The 22,593-nt window shown below is 40.6% G+C and overlaps 1 protein-coding gene across 1 annotated transcript in view; it reads right to left on the reverse strand.

Moving 5' to 3' along the window:
• Positions 1–3,734: 3,734 nt before the first annotated feature.
• Positions 3,735–22,593, reverse strand: part of LOC307127995 (uncharacterized protein) — a 29,220-nt gene continuing 10,361 nt past the window's right edge. Inside the window, exons 3-4 of the mRNA XM_079819508.1 lie at positions 4,849–5,011; positions 3,735–4,697 (exon numbers count right to left, since the gene is read on the reverse strand). Of these exons, the coding sequence (XP_079675634.1) occupies positions 3,874–4,697; positions 4,849–4,933 (909 nt within the window). The 5' untranslated portion in view covers positions 4,934–5,011 and the 3' untranslated portion in view covers positions 3,735–3,873. The remainder of the gene's footprint in view (positions 4,698–4,848; positions 5,012–22,593) is intronic.

Genomic DNA, 22,593 nt, shown 5'->3' on the forward strand with positions numbered 1-22,593 from the left:
TACCGCTGCCACATCAGTGCCGCCACCAAAATAGGAACTAAAATGTGGCTACAATATCACAACAGCGGTGATCCCGGGAGGCTGCACTAAAAATATTCAAGACCCCGATGTGATGTGGAACCAACCCTTCAAGGCGAGCCTGAACGATGCCTAGAATCAGTGGATGGCAGGGGATGCAGATAAGGAATATACAGCTGGAGGTAACTTAAAAGCCCCCACCCGACGCCTGCTTGTGGACTGGGTGGTCGCTGCCTGGAACAAACTGGACGTGGATATGATCAAAAAGTCTTTCAAAGTTTGTGGACTGTCTGTGAAAAATGACGGGAGCGAAGATGACCTCATCCTCTGCTTCAGGGAGGGACAGCCTTGTGCCGCTGGACGGGAGGCGCTCGATCGGCTCCGACAGCAGGGCCGGGAGAACCAGCGCAAAGCACCTCAGGAGGGGGAAGATGAAGAGGAGCTGTTTAACAATGAACTTGTAGTTATTGATGATGATGGTGAGGATGGGAATTTTGAGGTCGGGCACTGACAAATATCGTTGTGGCCGGGTAATTACACCATTTAATTTATAATGGTAAGCTGCAACAATGCTATTTTTAAGAATTTTGTTCGGATTCGATTTATTCGATACCGGCAGTTGACTGTGCTGTCAGGAATGTCTTTTGACTTTAATGTTATGGTATCCAGAGTAGCGTTACTTCAGATTTGTTGTTGTTATGTTTTGAGACTGGATGTGACATATCGTATGCTTACTACTCACACGTGTAATTTAGCATAACTGATGTGTAGCTCTGGATTTTTTTTGTCATGTTCATGCTGGTTAATAACTACCGTCTGTAACGTTAATCAGATACTGTTGTGTTGCAAACCAGCAATGTGTTTTACTTAGCTACCATATGCTCTTATTGTTATATGCCAGCAATTTTACCAGCAATAAAAAAAAAAATTGTTAGTACCTGTATTTGAAATAAACATTTTACATGTTTTGCTTTGTCGCCCTTCTGGCTGTTGTTGTAAATGGTGATATTTTTGTAAATTATTCTTTAAAAAAATAAATGATATCTGACCACTGGAACACTATCGATTTTAATTTAAAACAGTTTATTTAAAACAATTATTTTTCAAACAGATGGAATTAGAAATACAGGCCTGCCTCTAACAAAAGCCTGCTTCAAATAAAAGCCTGTTACATTCGGCAGTTCAGGTAAATAAAGGCCCCGGTTTTTATTTGAGGAATTACGGTATGTTATCATTCAGTGATTCAATAGATACAATTTATTTTCACTCCCTCATTGAGACTCTTACAGTTATTTTGAACACAAACTATTGGCAAAAGTGAATTCCCCCATTATGAGGCTTTTTTATTGTATAAAAAAACTAAGGCGAGCCAGTTACAAGCATGAAGAGGTTTGTTTGTGTTTTGATTGTTTATTTTTGAAGTCTAATAAATAGCCCATTAAACGCTGCATCCTTGAGTCCTTCATCCCTTGCCTCACCTGACAATAAGTAACATTAAAAATATTTTATATTTTAAATGTAATCTGTTTTATACATAACATTTATACTAAAACTCTATGACGTGTCAGTGATAGTGATTTGTCACATATATAATATGTGGAATAGAGATATATGTCAATATATGGAATTTCTGATAGCTGTGCATATATGTGCATTTATGCTTTTACTCTATATTTCATACATGAGACATATATGTCAAAATATGTATTATACATACATAAACATATATAATATATGGTATTGTTCCAATTCCCAATAGGTTTCATATACAGTATGTTTTTACTTTATATATCACATATATTGGGGCGGCAGTGGATCAGTGGTTCATGTAGGTTGTCTACAAACCTGAAGGTTGGTGGTTCGATCCCCGGTTCCACCTGACCAAGTGTCGAGGTGTCGTTGAGCAAGACATCTAACCCCAGCTGCTCCCGACGAGCTGGATGGCGCCTTGCACGGCTGACACCGCCGTCGGTGTATGAATGGGTGAATGTGAGGCAATGTGTAAAGCGCTTTGGATGGCCATTGGTCTGTTAAAAGCGCTATATAAATGCAGTCCATTTACCATATATTAATATTTTATGTATACACATATATTACATTTCCGTATGGGTTCATTGTTACCGAGTCCAACTCCACACAGAGAAAAGAGATGCTCTGCACAGGGAAGAGCTTGGTCTTCTCCCAATCGGGCTAGATGCTCATGTCCTCGTGTGCACACAACAGCTCTCGAGAGTGAGCTAGGATTAGCCAGTCGTCAAGATAGTGATAGTGTATCTCCCAATGGGGCAAGGGTAGACCTTGTACTGGTATGCCCAACCTTCGAAGGTGAACCATAGAAAATTACCTGTGCCAAGGAAAGATTGAGAAACGAAAGTATGCGTCCTTCAGGTCTACCTCGGCAAACCAGTCCTGCCATCTGACACACATTAACGTGTCTCTGAGTGAGCTTCTTGAACGGGAGACCCAATTCAGTACTTGTAGATCCAGAATCGTCTGAGCCCCCCACTCCTCTTGGGTATGTATGATGAGGTAAGGGCTGTAGAAGCCCTTCTTCACCTCGGCTAGAAGGACTGCAATCTCAAAATTATGTTTTTGGAGATTAAGTCATACATGTAATCATAGGCGGAGCATGTGTAAGGTTGGGGAAGATTTAGCCTTCCCCTGGCCACGAGTCAAAAATTAACTGGGGCTTTAGCCAAAAATGCACCTGCACATTAACGTGTCTGAGTGAGCTTTTAAACTAAATTTTGTAATAAAGTATAAATAAAAATTAAATAAAAAATATTATAATTTAACTTGTAACAAAAAAGTGTAGACAATCTTGCACAAACTTTTTAAAGTACTCATGACCACCCTTGCAACAGTTTATCATGTTTTATTTTGGTAAATTTTGAACTTCATGTAGAATTTAAAATGGATAATCTGATAAAAGAATAGATTATACACTGATGAGCCAAAACATTATGACCAGCCACATCTCCTAATCGGTCTGGGTAGAATAGACGGTAGATGAGATGGTAGGCAAACAATCAGTTTTTGAAAAAGTAGGTTTTTGAGAAAAAACAAAATTTTGGCGAGGAGTGTTCTTTTAAAACTGGACCAGCGAGTGGGAGCTGAAGGCTTGAAAGGAGTATTAAAAGTGTTGTAAACAGTGAGGATAAATCCTGTCCATTACACAGTATTTATTCAGTAATGTTCAATGTAACATTTAAAAGCATTTTCATTAAACTGTATAGCCGTTGATTTACCTTTCTTGTCTGCACTTTTTCTCATTCACATACATGTGTACATGTTTACAGTAACCTGTGCGTTACTGTGTTGAAGTGATTATAATTGCCAACCCATTGTGGAGTTAATTTTAACATAGCAGTATCACAACTAGTAAATAGTCAAATAGACCAGCATGTTGGGTCAAACATTTAATACGACCCAGCTGGGTCAATAACATCCCAGTGGTAGGGTAGCCAAAAATTTTATTGTTTTTTTTAACCCAGCATTTTTTGGAGTTTATGGTAAAATCATAAAGAGTAAAATAACAGAAAAATATAATTTAAACCATATTTTAAGAAAAGGCATGATCATAAATTGTTTTGTATTTTACATATAATTGTCCTGAATAAAACAATGAAAACTCACTCTTGAACAGTAGGTTTATGGAACAGCAGAAATGGAGCAGTTACCTCTGTACACAAAGCAGCACTACACTTATGAACATACTTTATTATAAACTTTATTCAGCATTACACAGAGGTGTGAAGAAAACACCCTTGAAACTTTTCTGAAGACAGTCAACAGAACACCCACATTTACATAAAAGCATCCCTCCCAATAATAATAAGTAAGAATAAAGCAGCTTTATAATTGTGCTGACATTCCATTTAATTTTGGGCAATGCTTCTTACTGTGAATCTGTGTAGTTTTGAAACAGTTAAATCGCTTGCCACATTGATGGCATTGATACGGCTTCTCTCCAGTGTGAATTCTCTCATGTGCTTGCAGGGCTCCTAACTGCTTGAAACTCTTTTCACAATATGAACACTTGTAAGGCCTTTCTCCAGTGTGGATCCTTTGGTGCACTTTCAGCTGAGTGGCTGTAGTAAACGCTTTACCACACTCGGAGCACAAATACTCTTTCACACCAGCATGTATTTTTTGATGGTCTTTAAAACGTCCCAGCCATGAAAACGCCTTTCCACAAACAGAACACAAGTAAGGCTTATCTTTTGTGTGAACTTTCATGTGGCCCTTTAAATCTGATTCCTTAACGAACTTCTTATCGCACTGATCACAATCAAATGGCTTTTCTCCAGAGTGAATGAGCTTATGAACTCTGAGACTATATGACCATTTGAAACTCTTTTCACACTGATCACATGTAAATGGCTTCTCTTCATTGTGAATTTGCATGTGACTACTAAGGTTTCCTTTATTTATGAAACTCTTTCCACACTGAGAGCATGTGAATGGCTTCTCACCAGTGTGACGTCTTGTGTGAACAATAAAGGCTGAATTACATGAGAAGCTCTTTCCACATTGAGGGCAGGTAATAGACTTTTTGGCTTCTGCTCTTTGAGATTGTCTTTTTTTTTCTCCAGTTATGGCATCATGAAGGTTCTGAATCTGATGTTTCTTCTCCTTTTCATTCAATTCTTCACTTTCCTCTTGCACTTTCATCAAGTCTAAAATAAAAATAGAATTTTTTAGATGCGATTTTCAAAAATCTGAATGTTTAACTATTCAACAACTGTCTACAATTCTGTTGATGTCTAAAATGTGTTTCATTCAGGTTTTTCAGCAGTAATTAATCAAAAATAAAGAATGGACACCAACCTCTTTTTTCCTCTGTATCTTTATCTTTCACTCCACATGCTTCTGAATTTCTGATATCATCATTGTCCCCTTCAATAATCTCCATCTTTACCACAGCTTTCAGTTGGCAATGGCTTGGATGAATGTGTGAGCAGTGATTGCTATGAGGTATGGAGGACCAGATCTGAAAATAAAGTGATATAGTTGCAGATAATTACTTCATAGAAATAATTCCACTTGAACTTTATTCAATGATTCAACAAATGAAATATTAAATTAAATGACACCATGTCTAACAGTCAAGAAGAGCTATAAAAAAGTAATTGTAACCTTGAGCTGTGTGATATGCATGTTCAACGATAATTTGGTAATTGTTTTAACGATGTGCAAGCTGACATTATCGAGTAAGTCAATCACTTTGGAAAAAACAAACAAAACACGCTTTGAGAGTCCTATTAGAATATAACAAAGTTAAAATTCCCTAAAAATTCAAGATATGGTTGCAAAAATGCCCCTGAATGTGTTTTTGTTTATATAATATACTATTTCTACATAATATTTCTATATAATACGCTTAGTCACCATGAAATCATCATCTTTTTTATAGAATAAGTATTTATCAAAATCCATGTGCCTCGTAATCTTAAAATAACTATTGCAGTGACATCTCTTTTCTGATGACAAGGGCAGGGCAACCTGTCACTCACATGAGATCCACCAATAGCAAACCACAACCATTCAATAAATTCCCCACAGACAAAATCAAGCCACGCTTTGTTTTTGTTTGAGAAGCCATTTTATTTGGTTATATAGACATCACAACAGGGAAGAAAAACATATCACGACTAAGAAATATCACGCAACTAAGTGTGCGGTTTATCCTGAATATCAGCACGAAAATAGGAAAAACTGTCATATATAATGCCATTTACATCATTTTAATATTATAATTTGTCTATTAACTGAAATTCTATGCAATCAATATTTTCAAACTTCAAAAAGTACATGACATTGTGACAATAAACCATATGAATATGGTTTAATTAAAGTCTTCTGAAGAGACATGATCACTATGCTATCAAGACGCATAGTCACTTTTTAGTGTGTTTATCAACGCCGTTTGATTCTATCCCTACACTGCCCCTGTCCCTAAACCTACCCATCTCAAGAAACATTCTGCATTTTTACATTTTCAAAAAAACATAATTTAGTATGTTTATAAATCCATTTACATTCACGCGGAATCACACGGCGTAGACATACACGCGGAATCACATGGCATAGACATACACGCGGAATCACACGGCGTAGACATACACGCGGAGATGATGGTTAGTTTCAACGTACACATACACGCGGAATCACACGGCGTAGACATACACGCGGATAGCTCAAAATGCGTACAGATAACACGCCATTTGGCTTTAGAAAGTGGCGTGTATGTTTACGCAAAGTCATGATGTCATGTTGCTCTCTCAATGTATTTGTGTTTCTACAATGAGGTAATTTTGATGCAATAGCTTACACAGCACAAAAAACTTGATTTCAAACTTTGAATTGAATTTATGACAAGACAAGTAAACAGAAAGCAAAAAAATATGAATGAATAAACTAATTACAAACGTCAGTAGTGTTGCATGATATACCACTGCTAGAAAGCACAGAGACACATTTCCACATGCGTGGAAAAACGTGCCACCTGCTGTCATCCAGCGGACTTTTGCAGACAAAAAAAAAAGGAATATTTCACTACAGACATAGACGTTGTACAAAACAATATTGACAATACAAAGCGCATTGAACAAGTTCTCTTTCGAGAGTGGTCACTTCAACATTGCGTTAGCTGACGCCATGGGAACTCCTCCCCTATTCTGAAATTCCTGAAAAATTATAGGATTACGGCAATAAAATTAACTGGTCAATTGTTACGAAATATGCAAATTGCATGCAAATATTGATGAGCCTTAAAATGCAGAGGAGTGACAATTGCATCGTAATCGCCTCCTTTACGCTGCCATTGACGCAACACAAGAGACTTCTTCACCGCATGCGATGGCTTACTTCTGTTGACTTTGTGTGTCATGGCCCAGGGCGTTCATCCTCTGCCGTCGCCCCATTCCCCAGTCCTTTTTGCTGATGAGAGCCTTCGCCCGCCACGGACATTGTTTCATGTCCATCTTGGTGTCGGAAAAGGACTGGAGTGAGTTGGAGTAGGATCGCCCCAACGCAGAGGACCCCCCAGACCTCCGGAAGAACCGGAGCCAGGAGTAAGCTTGACTCCTGGTACTTCCAGTTACAGCTGTAATCGGGCCTTAAAAGTTAGGCCCGACAAGGACCGAGCCCGACAGAATTCGGCCCGAGCCCGACAAGTACATTTTGATTGACAGGTTTTTAAAAGCCCGAACCCGTTTACAGCCCGACATTATTCAAATGTGCACGCACACAGCTCTTTTGCCTTTAGTCAGGAATGAGTGATTTATACATTGTTTTAACATCATTTATTCATGACTAACGTAGATAGGCCACTTGGAAGTTGGAACAAAGAAATAAATAAGTCCTCTGCAACATCGTAACTTTTACACTTAGCCTAAATAGGCTTACGGGCCCATAAAAAAGTATTTCTTAACAAATGAAATCAAGATAAATTTTATATTTAACGAATTAAGTAAACTAAATAACGAAATAAAACTAAAAGTTACATAAAATTGAGATTAGGCCTAAGATAAACGAAACCGGGACTTGCTTGCAGCCGCCTCTCTCCACAATCACGATACTAATATAAATAGGCAAACGCGCCAATAAAAAGGAGTATTTATTAACAAATTAAATTAAGATAAATTGTAAATTAAGATGGGCATTTGGTAATAAGTAATTTAAGATAAATGCTCCGCTGGATTGGCTTCGGCCCTTCTCTCCACAATCCGACCTCAACGCGACGGTGAACAGCAGCTGAAATGTAATAAAAGGATAATGCCAACATTAGCCTATACTCAGTCTAAATTATGCATTTAAGACTCAATTAATATTTAATTATAATTTGAAAAAAACTTTTACTCACCAAGATTAGGCTACATGTTTTTGTTGAGGAAAATTATTGAATCCACTGTAGATGGCTTCAGCGCGGTCCTACGCTCACTGATAGTGCGTCCAGCAGCACTGAACACCCTTTCACTGCTACTGCTACTGGCCGGGATGCATAATACTGATCTGGCTAGTTTTGCAAGTTTTGGGAAGGATGGTTTGTTGGTCTTCCACCAGCCAAGAACATCCATTTCATTTTCCATGACAGCCGTTTCAATGTAGCGAGTGACCTCGTCATCTTGCCTGACATTTTCTTACTCCGCAAAATGTGCCCTTTTTGCCGGAGGAGTGGGTTCGACTCTGGCGAGCTCTGGGACTGGGTCTCGAATCTCCACATCGGGTGCACCTGCAGCCATGGCTTGCAGAAGAGTGCGGACATGAGCATGCACAGCATTCCTGTCTGAGTGTGAAAACATTCTCAGCTGGTTAAATTTTGGCCAGAAGAATGTTGCGATCTTGTGGAGGTCTTGTATTATAACTTTACGCGCGAGCCAGTCTTCGTGCCGTTTACGCACGACAGCTTGCTGAGGGGAGTCCAGGGCATTGGGCTGGCAGTGGCGTTTCAGTTTCTCACACCAGAGACACACACTATTAAGTGTTGGATACTTGTCTCCCTCAAGTTCCCGCTGTGCTTCATAGAACGGCTTCAGAAAGTCTATCAGAAAGCCCAGTGTGTCCGGTGCTATTTTTTCAATGCGCGCGCTCTCCCCTCGTGCCTCCAGCTTTTCATGGAGCTCAGGATAAATGGCCTGTATAGAAGTCAGTGTGAGGTACACTGTACTGAACCGAGTGTCTCCCATTTGCAGCAATGTTGTTGACAGTTGCGCAGCCAGCCCCGACTGTTTAACGTACCTCACTAATGATTTAGCAGCAGAAATGGTATCTCCTATGTCCGGAGCACCGTCGGCTTTGGATAACTCGGCAATGTCGAGTCCATGGCGCAGTACCGTATTAGGGTGTACTCACACTAGCCAGTTTGAACCGTGCCCGAGTGCGTTTGACCACCAAAGCGCGGTTCGTTTGACTAGTATGAGTGCTCCGAACCGTGCCCGGGCGCGGCTCGATTAGCCAGCCCTGGCCCGCTTGGAAGAGGTGGGCCAGAGCACGGTTCAGTTGGACTCGGGCGCGGTTCGCATGCAGTGTGAGCGCTAACCGTGCTGGAGCACGGAACAGGACGTGTGACGTCACGTTTTTGCGACGCTCCAAAACCAACATGGCGGGGAAAGGGTCGCTTTGGTCTACGGCAGAGGTGCAATGTTTGTTGGAAATTTGGGCAGATGAGAGCATACAAGAACAGCTGGACAAAACGCATAAAAACTCAGATATATTTAGGAAAATCCGTGACTATCTTCTTCGTCATGGATATCAAAGAACTACCGAGCAGTGTAGAGACAAGGTAAAAAAACTGCGGGCACAGTATTTAAGGGTACGAGATGCACTCCGTAAATCGGGCAGCTCTGCAGAAGAAAAGGAAAAATTTCAATGGTATGACGCTGTCGACATTATAATTGGCAGCAAACCTTCTAGCCAACCGAATGTGCTGGAGTCCCATCCACGAAGATCGCTGGATTTTACGTCATCTGATACGGAGAACACAGGACTGGAGAGATCACAGAGCTGTGAGTAACGTTAACATACATACCAGTTCCATTTGATAGCTATTCTGTTAAATTAGTATTTGCATGTCCCTAAAGTAAATTACGCACGGTTTTACTACGAATCCAACCAAGGTTACTGTAGTAAAATCTTGGTTTCCACAAACTGACCATGGGTATGCTGTTAAAACTGGGTTTTACTACAAAAAGAAAAAAAAGTTTACATAAGGGATGTTTGTTTAATGTTATTATTAAAATGATTACCTTTTGTGTTTATTTTGCTTTTGTGTTTATTTCTGTAGTTACATCGGTCAATTCAGACTCAACAATCGCTTCAAACACTGGTGATAAGACACAGGACACATCAGATAACACTGAGACAATACCTTCAGAACAAGGCAAAAAGAGAAAGAGAAAGGTAGAAGTGAGTGACATGATGACTGCCTTTGTAGATATGCAGAAAAAACAGCATGAAGAATTCATGCAAGGGGAGCACTTGCGTTACCAGCAAGAAAAAGAAATGCTTGATAACTGGATGAAGGCTCAAGTACAAATGGAGGAGCGCCGACTGCAACAGCAGAGGGAGGAACGCCAGGAAACAAACATGATGTTCCTGCAAACCATGAACAGACTGTTTGATGCCATGATTCCCTCACACTCTCATCACCAACCCTCTCCTCACCATCCCTCTCCTCATGCTCCTCCTCCTACACCTCCTCCTGCTGCTACTCCTCCTCCTACTCTTCCTCCTCATCTGCAGTATCCCTACCATGCTGAGACATCATCATCCTACTCTGAGCTTGATAAGTCTACACATGTTTATCCCATCCTGTAAAAGTACAGTTGTTCACGTCCATGTTTTTATGTTGTTATTGTATTTTGGGGTTGCCTTTCATTATACGGGTTATTTAAGTTTTATCTTGTTTTTTTAATTAATAACATGTTTGTAATAGGTAAATATGACCAAAAGTTGTTTAATTTCCTGTAGCATATATTTACTATGCACTTTAACCTAACACTATGCATATATACCTCAAACCTCTAAACTTTATAATTCTACCTCGAACCTCTACAATATATACCACACAATTCCATAAATTATACACCACACACACTAGGTAGCTTATAGTTCTCTCAAACCTTTCCATATACACTCACTGGACTTCACACAAACTTTTAGAATTTCATGTTTATATACCTTCTATGCTGTATTGAATAATGACACTCAGGTATGTCTGCAAATTGAAGTAAGGTATACTGCAAGCAAATTGTCATTTGAGAAAACTTCTTTTCCCAGCAGTGCCTTGATACATAGCACTTTGTATTTGGTTTATTTTCTTATTTTGTTTCACAGATGCACATGGTTGTGTTCTGTGGAGTACTGTTTTTTTTTTTTCCTGTGAGAAGTGCTCCTGAGTTTATGATTAAAACTTTTTTCGGCATCATCTTATGTTTTGTGTGTTATTTGCAAATAACTCCTGCACTGTTCTTGAAATGAACAATATGACTTTATTGACAACAGCACGAAAATAAGTCTTAGTAAACCAATAAGTACAACAAATATACATGCACTGAATGTAGTAGCGGCATGACACAGAAATTTGTAATGAAAACCATCCTCCTGAAATATACACTATCTCTCTACACATTTGAGAAATATGAACACAATGCATCTCTGGTGGCATTTGAACTAGTGGCTTTATTACGAGGATTCCACTCACTGTTCACATTTTCCTCTTCTGTGGCAATCTCATCACATTCCTCACCATTTACTTGACAAAAATTGTGCAGAACGCAACATGCGCTGATAATAGTGTTTATGTTGTCTATGCGGCAATCACACCTCTTCATTAAGCATCTCCACCTCCCTTTCAGGAGGCCAAATGCCCTTTCCACAGTCATCCGTGCCTTGCTGAGGCGGTTGTTGAAGGTGGCCTGTGCAGGGGTTGTTTGTTGATTTTCTGGATATGGTTTCATCAACCATGGCAGTAATGGATATGCAGCATCCCCCAAAATCACCACTGGCACATCTACTCCTTCAAACCTCTCTGTTATCCGAGGGAACAGTGTATTACTCTTGACCCCTCTCAAACAAGGATGAATTGGCAAAAACTCTTGCATCATGAACCTTGCCCGGCCATCCCACATTAATGTCCCAGAACATAAGTCGGTTGTCAACCACACCTTGCAGAATAACAGAGTAGAAACCTTTCCGGTTGTAGTAGTCTGCAGAGCTAACAGGTGGAGCCAAAATCCCAATGTGAGTGCCATCAATAGCTCCTCCACATTGTGGGAAGCGCCACCTGTCTCTGAATCCCTGAATTATGCTTTCAAATTCCTGTTCAGAGGGTGTTCTGATGAAAAGGGAAAGCAAATTTTTCACAATTGCAGAGGCTACAGTGTTGGTGATGCTAACAGCAGTTGACTGACCAATCCCAAATAAATGGGAGATGGTTCTGAACTCTACATTTGTGGCCAGTCTCCATATGCATATTGCAACACGTTGGTCCACGGGCACTGGTTTTCTGAATGAAGTGGTCTGTCTTTGAAGGTGCGGCTGCAGGCTTTTGCACAACTGCAAGAATGATGTCCTTCTCATTCTGAAATTAGCCTTCCACTCATAGTCTGTCCAGCTGCTGAGAACATGCTGCCACCACACACCAGATCTCTGCCGAATCCATATGGTCCTGCAGCAGAATGGAGAAATATTGTTAACTGTATATAGTTTATGCATACACAATTACCTTACAGCACTTTGAAGTGTAATTAAATAAACAACAAACTACTACTCCAGTGCATAAATAACAGTTATGTGTCCCGTTGAATACAGGTGTCTTAATACAAGAATGTAGCTAATATTAACCAGCAAATGATATTAAGTTACATGATTATTAGCTTTAGAACGCTACTGTCATAATTACAAAAAAAAACATTATACACATATTGTATTTCAAATTTCACAATACACTTTTCAATTGTATTCAATGACATTTCAGTATATTAATTCTTACCTTGTCGATGTACGGGAACTGTAGTCCGTAATCAAAGCTGCAAAGTCCTTGCTGCACTTCAGCTGGTACCTTGCAAACCTCCTCATACGAGCAGCACGATTACGGGAAAATTTTCGTGCCACAAAGGCGATAGATCGGTTTAACAACAGGCTGTGAGAGGGCTGTGGACCACCGTGGACCAAACGACACAAAATTATCCACAAAGTAAACAGAGCGATGGCCTCCATTGTGTTCAGTGAGAGCGCCGCTCTTCCTGTTTATCCCGAAGCCGTCGCACCATAATGACGTAAGCGCGCCCCGGCACGAATGCTGAAACCCTATGTGAGTGCAGGCCAGAGGGGGACAATCGTACTCGGGCCCGGTTCATGGCAACAGTGCCTAGTGTGAGTACACCCTTAATTACGTGGTCAATGCAGTCCAATCTCTGGTATGGCCGCAGGGCTAATTTAATGTTTGCCCCCTCATCGGTCACCCATACAATTTTGCTGAGAGAGGAAGCGTCAAGGCCAAACTTTGTCACCAGTAGTTTCAGTATCTCCCGTCTGATATTTTCTCCCGTCTTTGCCTCTTCCAAAGGGAACATTGCAGTTGTCAGGGTTTTATTCACCAGTTCCATATCCTCACTTATGAAATGGCATGTGATTGTCAAATAACTGATTTTCCTATAATCCTCTGTCCACATATCTGTGGTCATTGCGACTGTGCCATCCTTCAACAAAGTCTTTTTCTGTTTCTGTACTAAGTTTCTGTACTAAAGCTTCCCTCTTTTCTTCTGCCATCTCAGTGCACCTTTTCGCAATTATCACATGGCGGGGAATAACAGAGTTTACGGGAACCCTCCCATACGCAGCCCCGACATTGATTAGTTCTTGTGCCAGCTCTTCAAACCCCTCGCCATTTACGATATTAAAAGGCCTAATGTCTTTACAGCATAAGCTGACACACTTCTCCGTCACCGTTTGTTTCACCTTTGCAGGGATGGGTTTTGATGCTGTAACGAACAATGTGATTGTTGGTTGATCCTGGGAACTGGCAGGTGTTGAACAGCTTCGATCAGCATGCCTTATCAGTGACGAATTCCCTGTCGTTTTGCTGTCGTACTTTAACAGAATGCCACATCTTTTGCATTTTACATAACCCACTGGCTCATTATTCTCATTATGCACATGGTCAAACGTTTTCCACACCTCAGACTTTGCTTTCTTTGCCGGTGCAACCAATACGTAATCGCCAGAGGCCAGCCTCCGTTTCACCTCCTCAGCATCCATTTTCGCGATAAAAAAACCGCATCACCTGACTGCTCATTTTACCGCGCAAACCCGAGCCCGGCCCGAGTCCGTGTAAAATGATAGAAATTAAGACCGAACCCGTCGGGTCCCGTCTGGCTCAGTCGGGTTCGGGCAAAGATCTTCAGCTCTACTTCCAGTCGGGCCGCCGTCAGGTTGCTTTGAGGAGGGAGACTCCGTTTGTCCATGAACACGTGGTGAAATAGTGGTTTGCACCCCAGTCGGCATGTGTCCACACTTCTATGCAGGCCATCTTTTCCCATGTGGAGGAAGCCCATGGTTATGTGCGCATGCGCCCTCGTCGAAGAGTCTGTCGCCACCCATCTGTGCTCTTCCTGCCATCCAAGCCTTGCAGACTAACTGCCCACCTCGCCGACAAGGCCTACACCAGCAGCACTGTACGTGATGGCGGTGCTACATGTTTTCAAGCTAAGATTCTGCAGTCCCCGGATGGCAGCAACGTGGACACAGACGCCTTACGGACTCTCTCTAAGGAGAGAGCTCGTTGGAGGTCTGGCCCCCAAGCCCCGCATTCTGCATTGTGTTCCCTCAGTTCTTACAGGTGACGAATGCAATGTTCCTATGTCTGTTTGTGCAAAGAGGAACTATGTCTGTTTGAGCCGTTTCCTCATACAATCAATATTGCTTTCCTTACCTCTTCTTTTCGCTGTTTCACTCCCCGCTAGTGGGGGACGCTCTGACATTGTGTTCCCACTGGTAAAGATTTTTCCCTCTGGTGTTATGCAAAATCAGGGAGGAGATCGGTGTTGGTAATTCTCATTGCCCCGAACTTGCCGAATCAGCCTTGGTTTCTGGATCTCAGAGAGATGCTGGCGGCTCCTCCTTGGTGAATTCCCCTCAGGAGGGACCTGCTGTCTCAAGCTAACGGTGCAATATGGCATTCCAGCCTGGAGTTGTGGAGCCGTCATGCATGGCTGCTTCAGGGGTCTTAGAGGTGGCCGGCGCCCGGCCTTCCCATGTGCTTGAGTCAACAAACTTACAGTCTTGTGCGCCTTCCACTAGGTGCCTTTATCCTATAAAATGGGGAGTGTTCGTGAAAAGGTGCCATGATAACGATATTGACCCGGCAAGCTGTTCCGTGTAGGATGTTTTACATTTCCTGCAACACAGGTTGGATAACGGGAGCCAGTTGTTTCGTTTTAGAGGCTCTTTCACTGGATAGTGGACGCTATTGCTTTGGCTTATGTGAGCCAGGGACAGGAATGCCCCCTCAACATCAGAGCACACTCAACGAGGGCTATCGCCTCTTCATAGGTCTGGTCTAAAGGCATGTCTATTTGGGATACATGTTTTATAGCTGGCTGGTCTTCTCAGAACACTTTCGCCATGTTTTACAAGTTGAATGTGCCGTCCTTGACGTCGCAAGTACTTTCGGTGAGTGAATAACCTCACTTATTTTCTTTGTCTTTCTTATTTGACTGCTTCTGGGCAGTTTGTTACTGCGTTGTGTGAATTTTGTGATAAAATGGACAGAATACTTAATATGTTCGTATGAGAACTCTGATTTTCTGCGGGTAAAACAAGCCTACTGTTAACTGTTAAAGATTGCATTTGGTACATGTGCACCGTACCAGAAATCCTGTACCGAAACGATTTGGTACGAATATGTGTACTGTTACACCCCTACCAAACCACCATAGACCAAGGCATTGTGTTTTGTTTATGCTTGGAAGGCTGATTCACAGAGCTCTCTTGCAGTGTCAAGTCAAGTCAAGTCAACTTTATTTATATAGCGCTTTTAACAATGTAGATTGTTTCAAAGCAGCTTTACAGTGTTAAACAGGAAAATAATGCAGCATAATTTTATTCAGCTGTATAGCCATTCTGGAAAAAACGCTGATGTCATCAGTTCATTTCAATTATCATACAGTGACAGTGTGGGCTTTAGATCAATAATTCGTTCAGTAATTTAGTTTAAATGGTTAATTTAGTTTATTAATTAGATTTATTTCAATGTTTAGTTGAAAAATTGAGTGTCCCCAACTGACCACGCCAAGCCAGAGGCAACAGTGGCAAGGAAACCAAAACCCCATTAGGTGACCTAATGGAGAAAAATAAACCTTGGGAGAAACCAGGCTCAGTCGGGGTGCCAGTTCTCCTCTGGCCAATTTACAAACAGCGTATTATTATTATTATTCTGGCAGCTTTACAGCTCAGAGGTCATAATAGATCAGAATATTCGAGGGACCGGGGGCAACATGCTGGAGACGGGTTTATTGAGGATGATGTTGATTAAGTAATTATTAAAGTGCAATATTCGAATGATCGGAGGCAACACGCTGGAGACGGGTTTATTGAGGATGACATATCGATTTAAGTATTATTTAATTGTAATATTCGAACAATCTGAGTCAACACGCCGGAGACGGGTTTATTGAGATGCCGTGTCGATGAGGCAGTTGCAGGGGGAGTCTAATCACGGTCTCTGCAGACACTTCGGGGTCCTGTGTTGGTCTTCTCTGGGCGCAGGTCCATCATCTGAACTGGATACGGCCCGGATCCGGCTGACTGCAGTAAACCTCGGGATAAAACAGAGACTATCATTAGCGTAGATGCCATTCTTCTGATGATGTAACGAGTACATCAGGTGTTATGGGAAGTGTTCCCGGTTCCGGCTGACCTAGTTAATGCAGCCCAACAATCATTTCATTGAAAAAGTGTTTTATGTGTATGCCACAGTAAAGAGATGTGTTTTTAGTCTAGATTTAAACTGACAGAGTGTGTCTGCTTCCCGTACAATGTTAGGAAGACTGTTCCAGAGTTTCGGAGCTAAATAGGAAAAGGATCGACCGCCTGCAGTTGATTTGGATATTCTAGGTATTATCAACTGGCCAGAATTTTGAGACCGCAGTAGACGTGATGGAGTATAATATGTTAAGAGCTTGCTCAAGTATTGGGGAGCTAAACCATTTAGTGCTTTATAAGTAATAAGTAAGATTTTAAAATCTATGCGATGTTTAATAGGCAGCCAGTGCAGTGTTGACAGAACTGGGCTAATATGGTCATACTTCCTGGTTCTAGTAAGAACTCGAGCTGCTGCGTTTTGGACCAGCTGGAGTTTATTTATTAAGCGAGCAGGGCAATCACCCAGTAGAGCATTACAATAATCTAGCCTTGAGGTCATGAACGCATGAACTAACTGTTCAGCATTTTGCATTGAGAGCATGTGCCGTAATTTAGATAGATTTTTAAGATGGTAGAAAGCAGTTTTACAGATGCTAGAAACGTGGCTTTCAAACGAAAGATTGGTATCAAAGAGCACACCCAGGTTCCTCACTGACGACGAGGACTTGACAGAACAGCCATCAAGTGTTAGACAGTATTCTAGGCTACTACTTGTGGAGCTTTTTTGTCCAATAATTAAAAATTCTGTTTTTTTCTGAATTGAGTTGCAGGAAATTACTGGTCATCCAATGTTTTATATCAGCTATGCATTCCGTTAATCTTGTGAATTGGTAAGTTTCTTCAGGGCGTGAAGAAATATAGAGCTGAGTATCGTCAGCATAACAATGAAAACTAACGCCATGCTTCCTAATGATATCTTCCAGTGGTAGCATGTACAGGGTGAAGAGTAGCGGTCCTAGCACTGAGCCTTGTGGTACTCCATACTGAACTTGCGATCGGTGTGACATATCTTCATTTACTACTACAAACTGATAACGGTCGCATAGGTATGATTTAAACCATGATAAAGCAATTCCACTAATACCTACATTATTTTCAAGTCTATTCAAAAGAATGTTGTGGTCGATAGTATCAAATGCAGCGCTAAGATCGAGTAACACTAATAGAGAGATACAGCCACGATCGGATGATAAGAGTAAATAATTTGTAACTCTGATGAGAGCAGTCTCAGTGCTATGATACGGTCTAAATCCTGACTGGAAATCCTCACAGATACCATTTCTTTCTAAAAAGGAACATAATTGTGAAGACACTGCCTTTTCAAGTATTTTTGACAGGAAGGGTAGATTTGAGATTGGTCTATAATTGACTAATTCTGTAGGATCAAGTTGCAGTTTTTTAATAAGTGGTTTAATAATAGCCAACTTAAAAGTTTTCGGTACATATCCTAATGACAAAGATGAATTAATTATATTAAGAAGAGGATCTATGACCTCTGGTAGCATCTCTTTTAATAGCCTAGTCGGTATAGGGTCGAGCATACATGTTGTCGATTTTGATGATTTAACGAGTTTAGCCAATTCTTCTTCTCCTATAGCAGTGAATGAGTGTCATTTTTCCTCAGTGACACTACAATGCTCTGTCTGATGTGATACTGTAGTAGACGGCTGCATGGTTAACATTTTTTTCCTAATATTATCAATCTTACATGTGAAGAAGTTCATAAAGTCATTACTGCTGTGCTGTTTACAATCATCAGAAGTTGAAGCTTTATTTTTGGTTAATTTAGCCACTGTATCGAATAAATACCTTGGGTTGTGTTTGTTTTCTTCCAAGAGAGTTGAGAAATAAGCAGATCTAGCAGTTTTTACGGCCTTTCTGTATGTGATCATGTGCTCTTTCCACGAATTACGAAATTCCTCTAATTTTGTTTTCTTCCAGCTGCGCTCCATTTTTCTGGCTGCTGTTTTAAGGGCCCGGGTGTGCTCGTTGTACCACGGCATTGGACTATTTTCTTTAATCTTCTTTAAGCGCAGAGGAGCAACTGTGTCTAAAGTACTGGAAAAGAGAGAGTCAATAGTTTCTGTTGCAACATCGAGTTCTCCTATACTATCTGGGATGCTGAGCAGATGATACTGATGAGGAAGATTATTTAAAAAGCAATCTTTAGTAGCGGCAGTGATTGTCCTGCCATTTTTGAAGTGAGGGGGCGGCTTTGCAACCTTAGCTAAATTAAGTATACATGATACTAAGTAATGATCTGAGATGTCACCGCTCTGCTGCAGAATTTCAATGGTATCAACATTTATTCCATGTGACAATATTAGGTCTAAAGTATGATTATGGCGATGAGTGGCTCCTGACACGTGTTGCCTAACTCCAATAGAGTTTAGTGTGTCTTTAAATGCTAATCCCAATACGTCTTTTCCGTTGTCTACATGGATATTAAAATCACCAACAATAAGTACTTTATCTACGGCCAGTACTAACTCTGATAGAAAATCAGCAAATTCTTTGATAAAGTCTGTATTATGCCCTGGTGGCCTGTATACAGTAGCTAACACAAATGTTGAACGGGTTTTATCATGTACACTACATAGCGTTACATAAAGCACCAAAACTTCGAAGGAATTATACTTGAAACTAGACTTCTGAGTAATACTGAAGATATTATTATAAATTAAAGCAACCCCTCCCCCTTTACCTTTCAGACGCGGCTCATGTTTATAACAATAATCTTGGGGGGTAGACTCATTTAAGGTAATGTAGTCGTCAGGTTTTAGCCAGGTTTCTGTCAAACAGAGCACATCTAGATTATTATCTGTAATAATATCATTAACAATAAGCGCTTTTGGGGAAAGGGATCTAATATTCAGCAACCCAAGCTTTATCAATTGTTCATCTGTATTATATCTTTTGTTTATTTGTTGGACATCAATTACATTTTTACTGTTGAATGGTTTTGATGTTTTTTTGTATTTACTAATTCGGGGAACAGACACAGTCTCTATATGATAATATCTAGGTGATATTATATCTAGGTTTAGCCAGTTTGTCTGCTTCCTGACCTGGGCCCTAGTGAGTCAAGGTTAAGCTCTAAGACTATGTGCCAAATTACTAGAGAGAAGAGCGGCACCACCCCAAGAGGGATGGATGCCATCCTTCTTCAACAGGTCAGGTCTGCCCCAAAAACTTTTCCAATTGTCTATGAACCCTATGTTATTTTGCAGACACCACTTAGACAACCAGCCATTGAGTGATGATAGTCTGCTAACTATCTCATCACTCCTTTTTACAGGGAGCGGTCCAGAACAAAAAACAGCCTCTGACATCGTACTAGCGAGTTCACACACCTCTTTAATGTTAATTTTGGTGATCTCCGACTGGCGAAGTCGAACATCATTAGTGCCGACGTGAATAATAATCTTAGAGAATTTACGATTAGCTTTAGCCAGCACTTTTAAATTTGCTTTGATGTCAGGTGCTCTGGCTCCCAGTAAACAAGTGACTATGGTGGCTGGTGTCTCTATCTTCACGTTCCGTGTAATAGAATCGCCAATGACTAGGGCACTTTCAACAGGATACTCAGTGGGTGCTTCACTGAGAGGGGAGAACCTGTTTGATGTTATAACCGGAACGGAAAAGCGGTTCTTTGGTCTGCGACTATGCTGCCTCACTGTTACCCAGTTTCCCTGCTGCGAGGGCCCTGCAGCCGGAACCGAAGAATGTACAGAGTTCACTAAGCTATTTGCATCCAAATCAGTGTCTAAAGCTGTTACATCCTCACTACTCTCAGATAAAGTATGGATGCGTGTTTTTAATTCTGAAATCTTCTCCGTCAGCCTAACTATCTCCTTACATTTATCACATGTGAAGCCCTGTTCGCCAGCGGAGAAGCCTATACTGAACATGCGACATGCGGTGCAAGTGATAATGACAGGAGAAGACATGACTTACCGTGTTTGTTGATTAATCCAACTTACCACTTACCACAATCGTTTGCTGGACACAATTTACTAATCCAAGTTATGGACTCAGAAAAAGGGAGACCCGGGTGCAGCGATAACAAGCTAACAGGCTAGCGAAATGCTAACGTGTGATGGTGATTTAGATTAAAAGCTAGCGATGTCAAATTTAACGTGATAGGCAATTTTTAAACAATGTATGGTGATGAGTAAGTTATATTTAGCAGTAGAAGAAAGAGGAAATATCAAAATAAAGATTCAAACATAGGCAAGGCTCTACAGAGCTACAGACTTGAGCTACAGAGCAACAGACACAGCATGCAGACAGGAGCAATCGATCAGGCAGGAGCAATCTCAGGCAGGAGCAATCAATCAGTTGTGTGTGAGGTATAATAGGTACTAATGATAGTCTCTCTGTTTTATCCCGAGGTTTACCGCAGTGTTGCCATGACCACTTATTATAAAGCATTTTTGGGCTTGGTGTTTGAGTTTGGCTACAATGTTGTCGAAAAAAAAGGCGGCGCCACTGAACTGCAAGAGCAGTGCAGCACCCAGACAGTTTAGAGAATGCGCAGGCTTTCAACAGGGGAAGCATTATGAGTGAAGCATAGACAACATCTATATCTATACATTAAAAAAATCCTTATGGAAGGATATCGCGGACTATTTTCAAAAGGAATTGCAAATTGTATTTCCAATTGCGTTTTCAATTTGTAGAGGCATAAAATGTGACAATCCAAACTCAATTGCAAATCACGCATTGCTGTTTGCATTTTCGTTTACGTACAACTCCTGCCAAATGAAATGAAAAAGCAAAGTCTGTTTGCAATTGCATTTCCAATGTCTATAATCTGTTAAAATTCATACTTTTAGTCAACGGTTAAACTGTCAAAATAAGCATCCCTAATTTTCATTTCTTCTCGATAATGTGCTTGCAACCAGATCAGTCTTCTTTTGGTTTCTTTTTGTTTGGTTGACAGGTGATAAATAGTTATATTTTATATAACTAAAATATATTTAGTTCCAGGTTTTTGATGGTGGCATAAAAGTAGGGCTGCAACAATTAGTTGATAAAATCGATAATAATCGATAATGAAAATCATCAACAACGATTCACATTATCGATTAGTCGGGTCTGCCACCAACTTCCACCAGTTACACCAAATTACAGCATTGAATAGCAAATTTTTTAAAAGAGTTTAATAAGAGTAGCAACTGTAAAGGGATGTGTTACAAGATGGCGCCGCGGCCTCTACTAAATTTTATTGATCTATGAGCCAGCTGCTTTAAGTGAGAGCCATTTTCCCTTTTTGTATATTAATACAAGACAGAATAATATTATCCTTTCACTACACAGCTCAGCCACACTTCAAGTAGTCACTAGCTGAATGTTATTTTGATGTGTATGTGTATGTGTATGTACATTACCCCTCTGTTCTCGATTCATCGCACGCACATACACATTAACATAACATTCAATCACTGTATATGGTCGAGCAGTGTGGTGAAAAGATCCTTCGTAATATTGGGTCAGAAAACAAGATGAGTAACATTGAATAATTTAAGTGAAATATGTGCATAAATATCAATCACAGCAGGCCAAAAATTACTAAATTTGATGGAATTTAAAGAGTCAGAAGTGGGAAATGAAGAGCTGTTTGGGAGCTGAAAGAGCAGACTCTTATTACTGAGCCAAATGATTTGGTTCTCTAAAAAGAGTCCTCCTGTGGGTTTAGTGTTCGCAACGTCAGAATTTATTCGGCAAATGCGTTTCCATCTCCCATTATTTGCATTAACTTGTTTTCATACTAGTCAAAAACCACCTCAAGTGAGTGTAAAAACTTTTTTTTGAATTTTGTTTCTAATTTTTCGCATTTCCATCACTCGTTTCTGATGCAATCCTTCAAAATACCTCAACACAGTGATAGAACCACAGCTAATAAGGACTGCCTGATTAGCCAGGGTCAGCATGAAAGATGCTGACGGAATTATATATATTTATATATATATATTGTGTGTGTGTGTATATGAGTGTCTGTGTGTATCTCAGCTTAAACATATTTTCCCATTCAAAATTCCTGTTTGTGATTTTACATTTCTGCTCTCAACAGAGTCAAATATAGATTCAGAAAGAGCTACTCAAATGACTGAGTGGCTTAAAAATAATATCTGGCCACTAAGT

This window comes from Gobio gobio (genome assembly GCF_949357685.1).
Source record: "Gobio gobio genome assembly, chromosome: 6".
In the NCBI taxonomy this organism is placed as follows: domain Eukaryota; kingdom Metazoa; phylum Chordata; class Actinopteri; order Cypriniformes; family Gobionidae; genus Gobio; species Gobio gobio.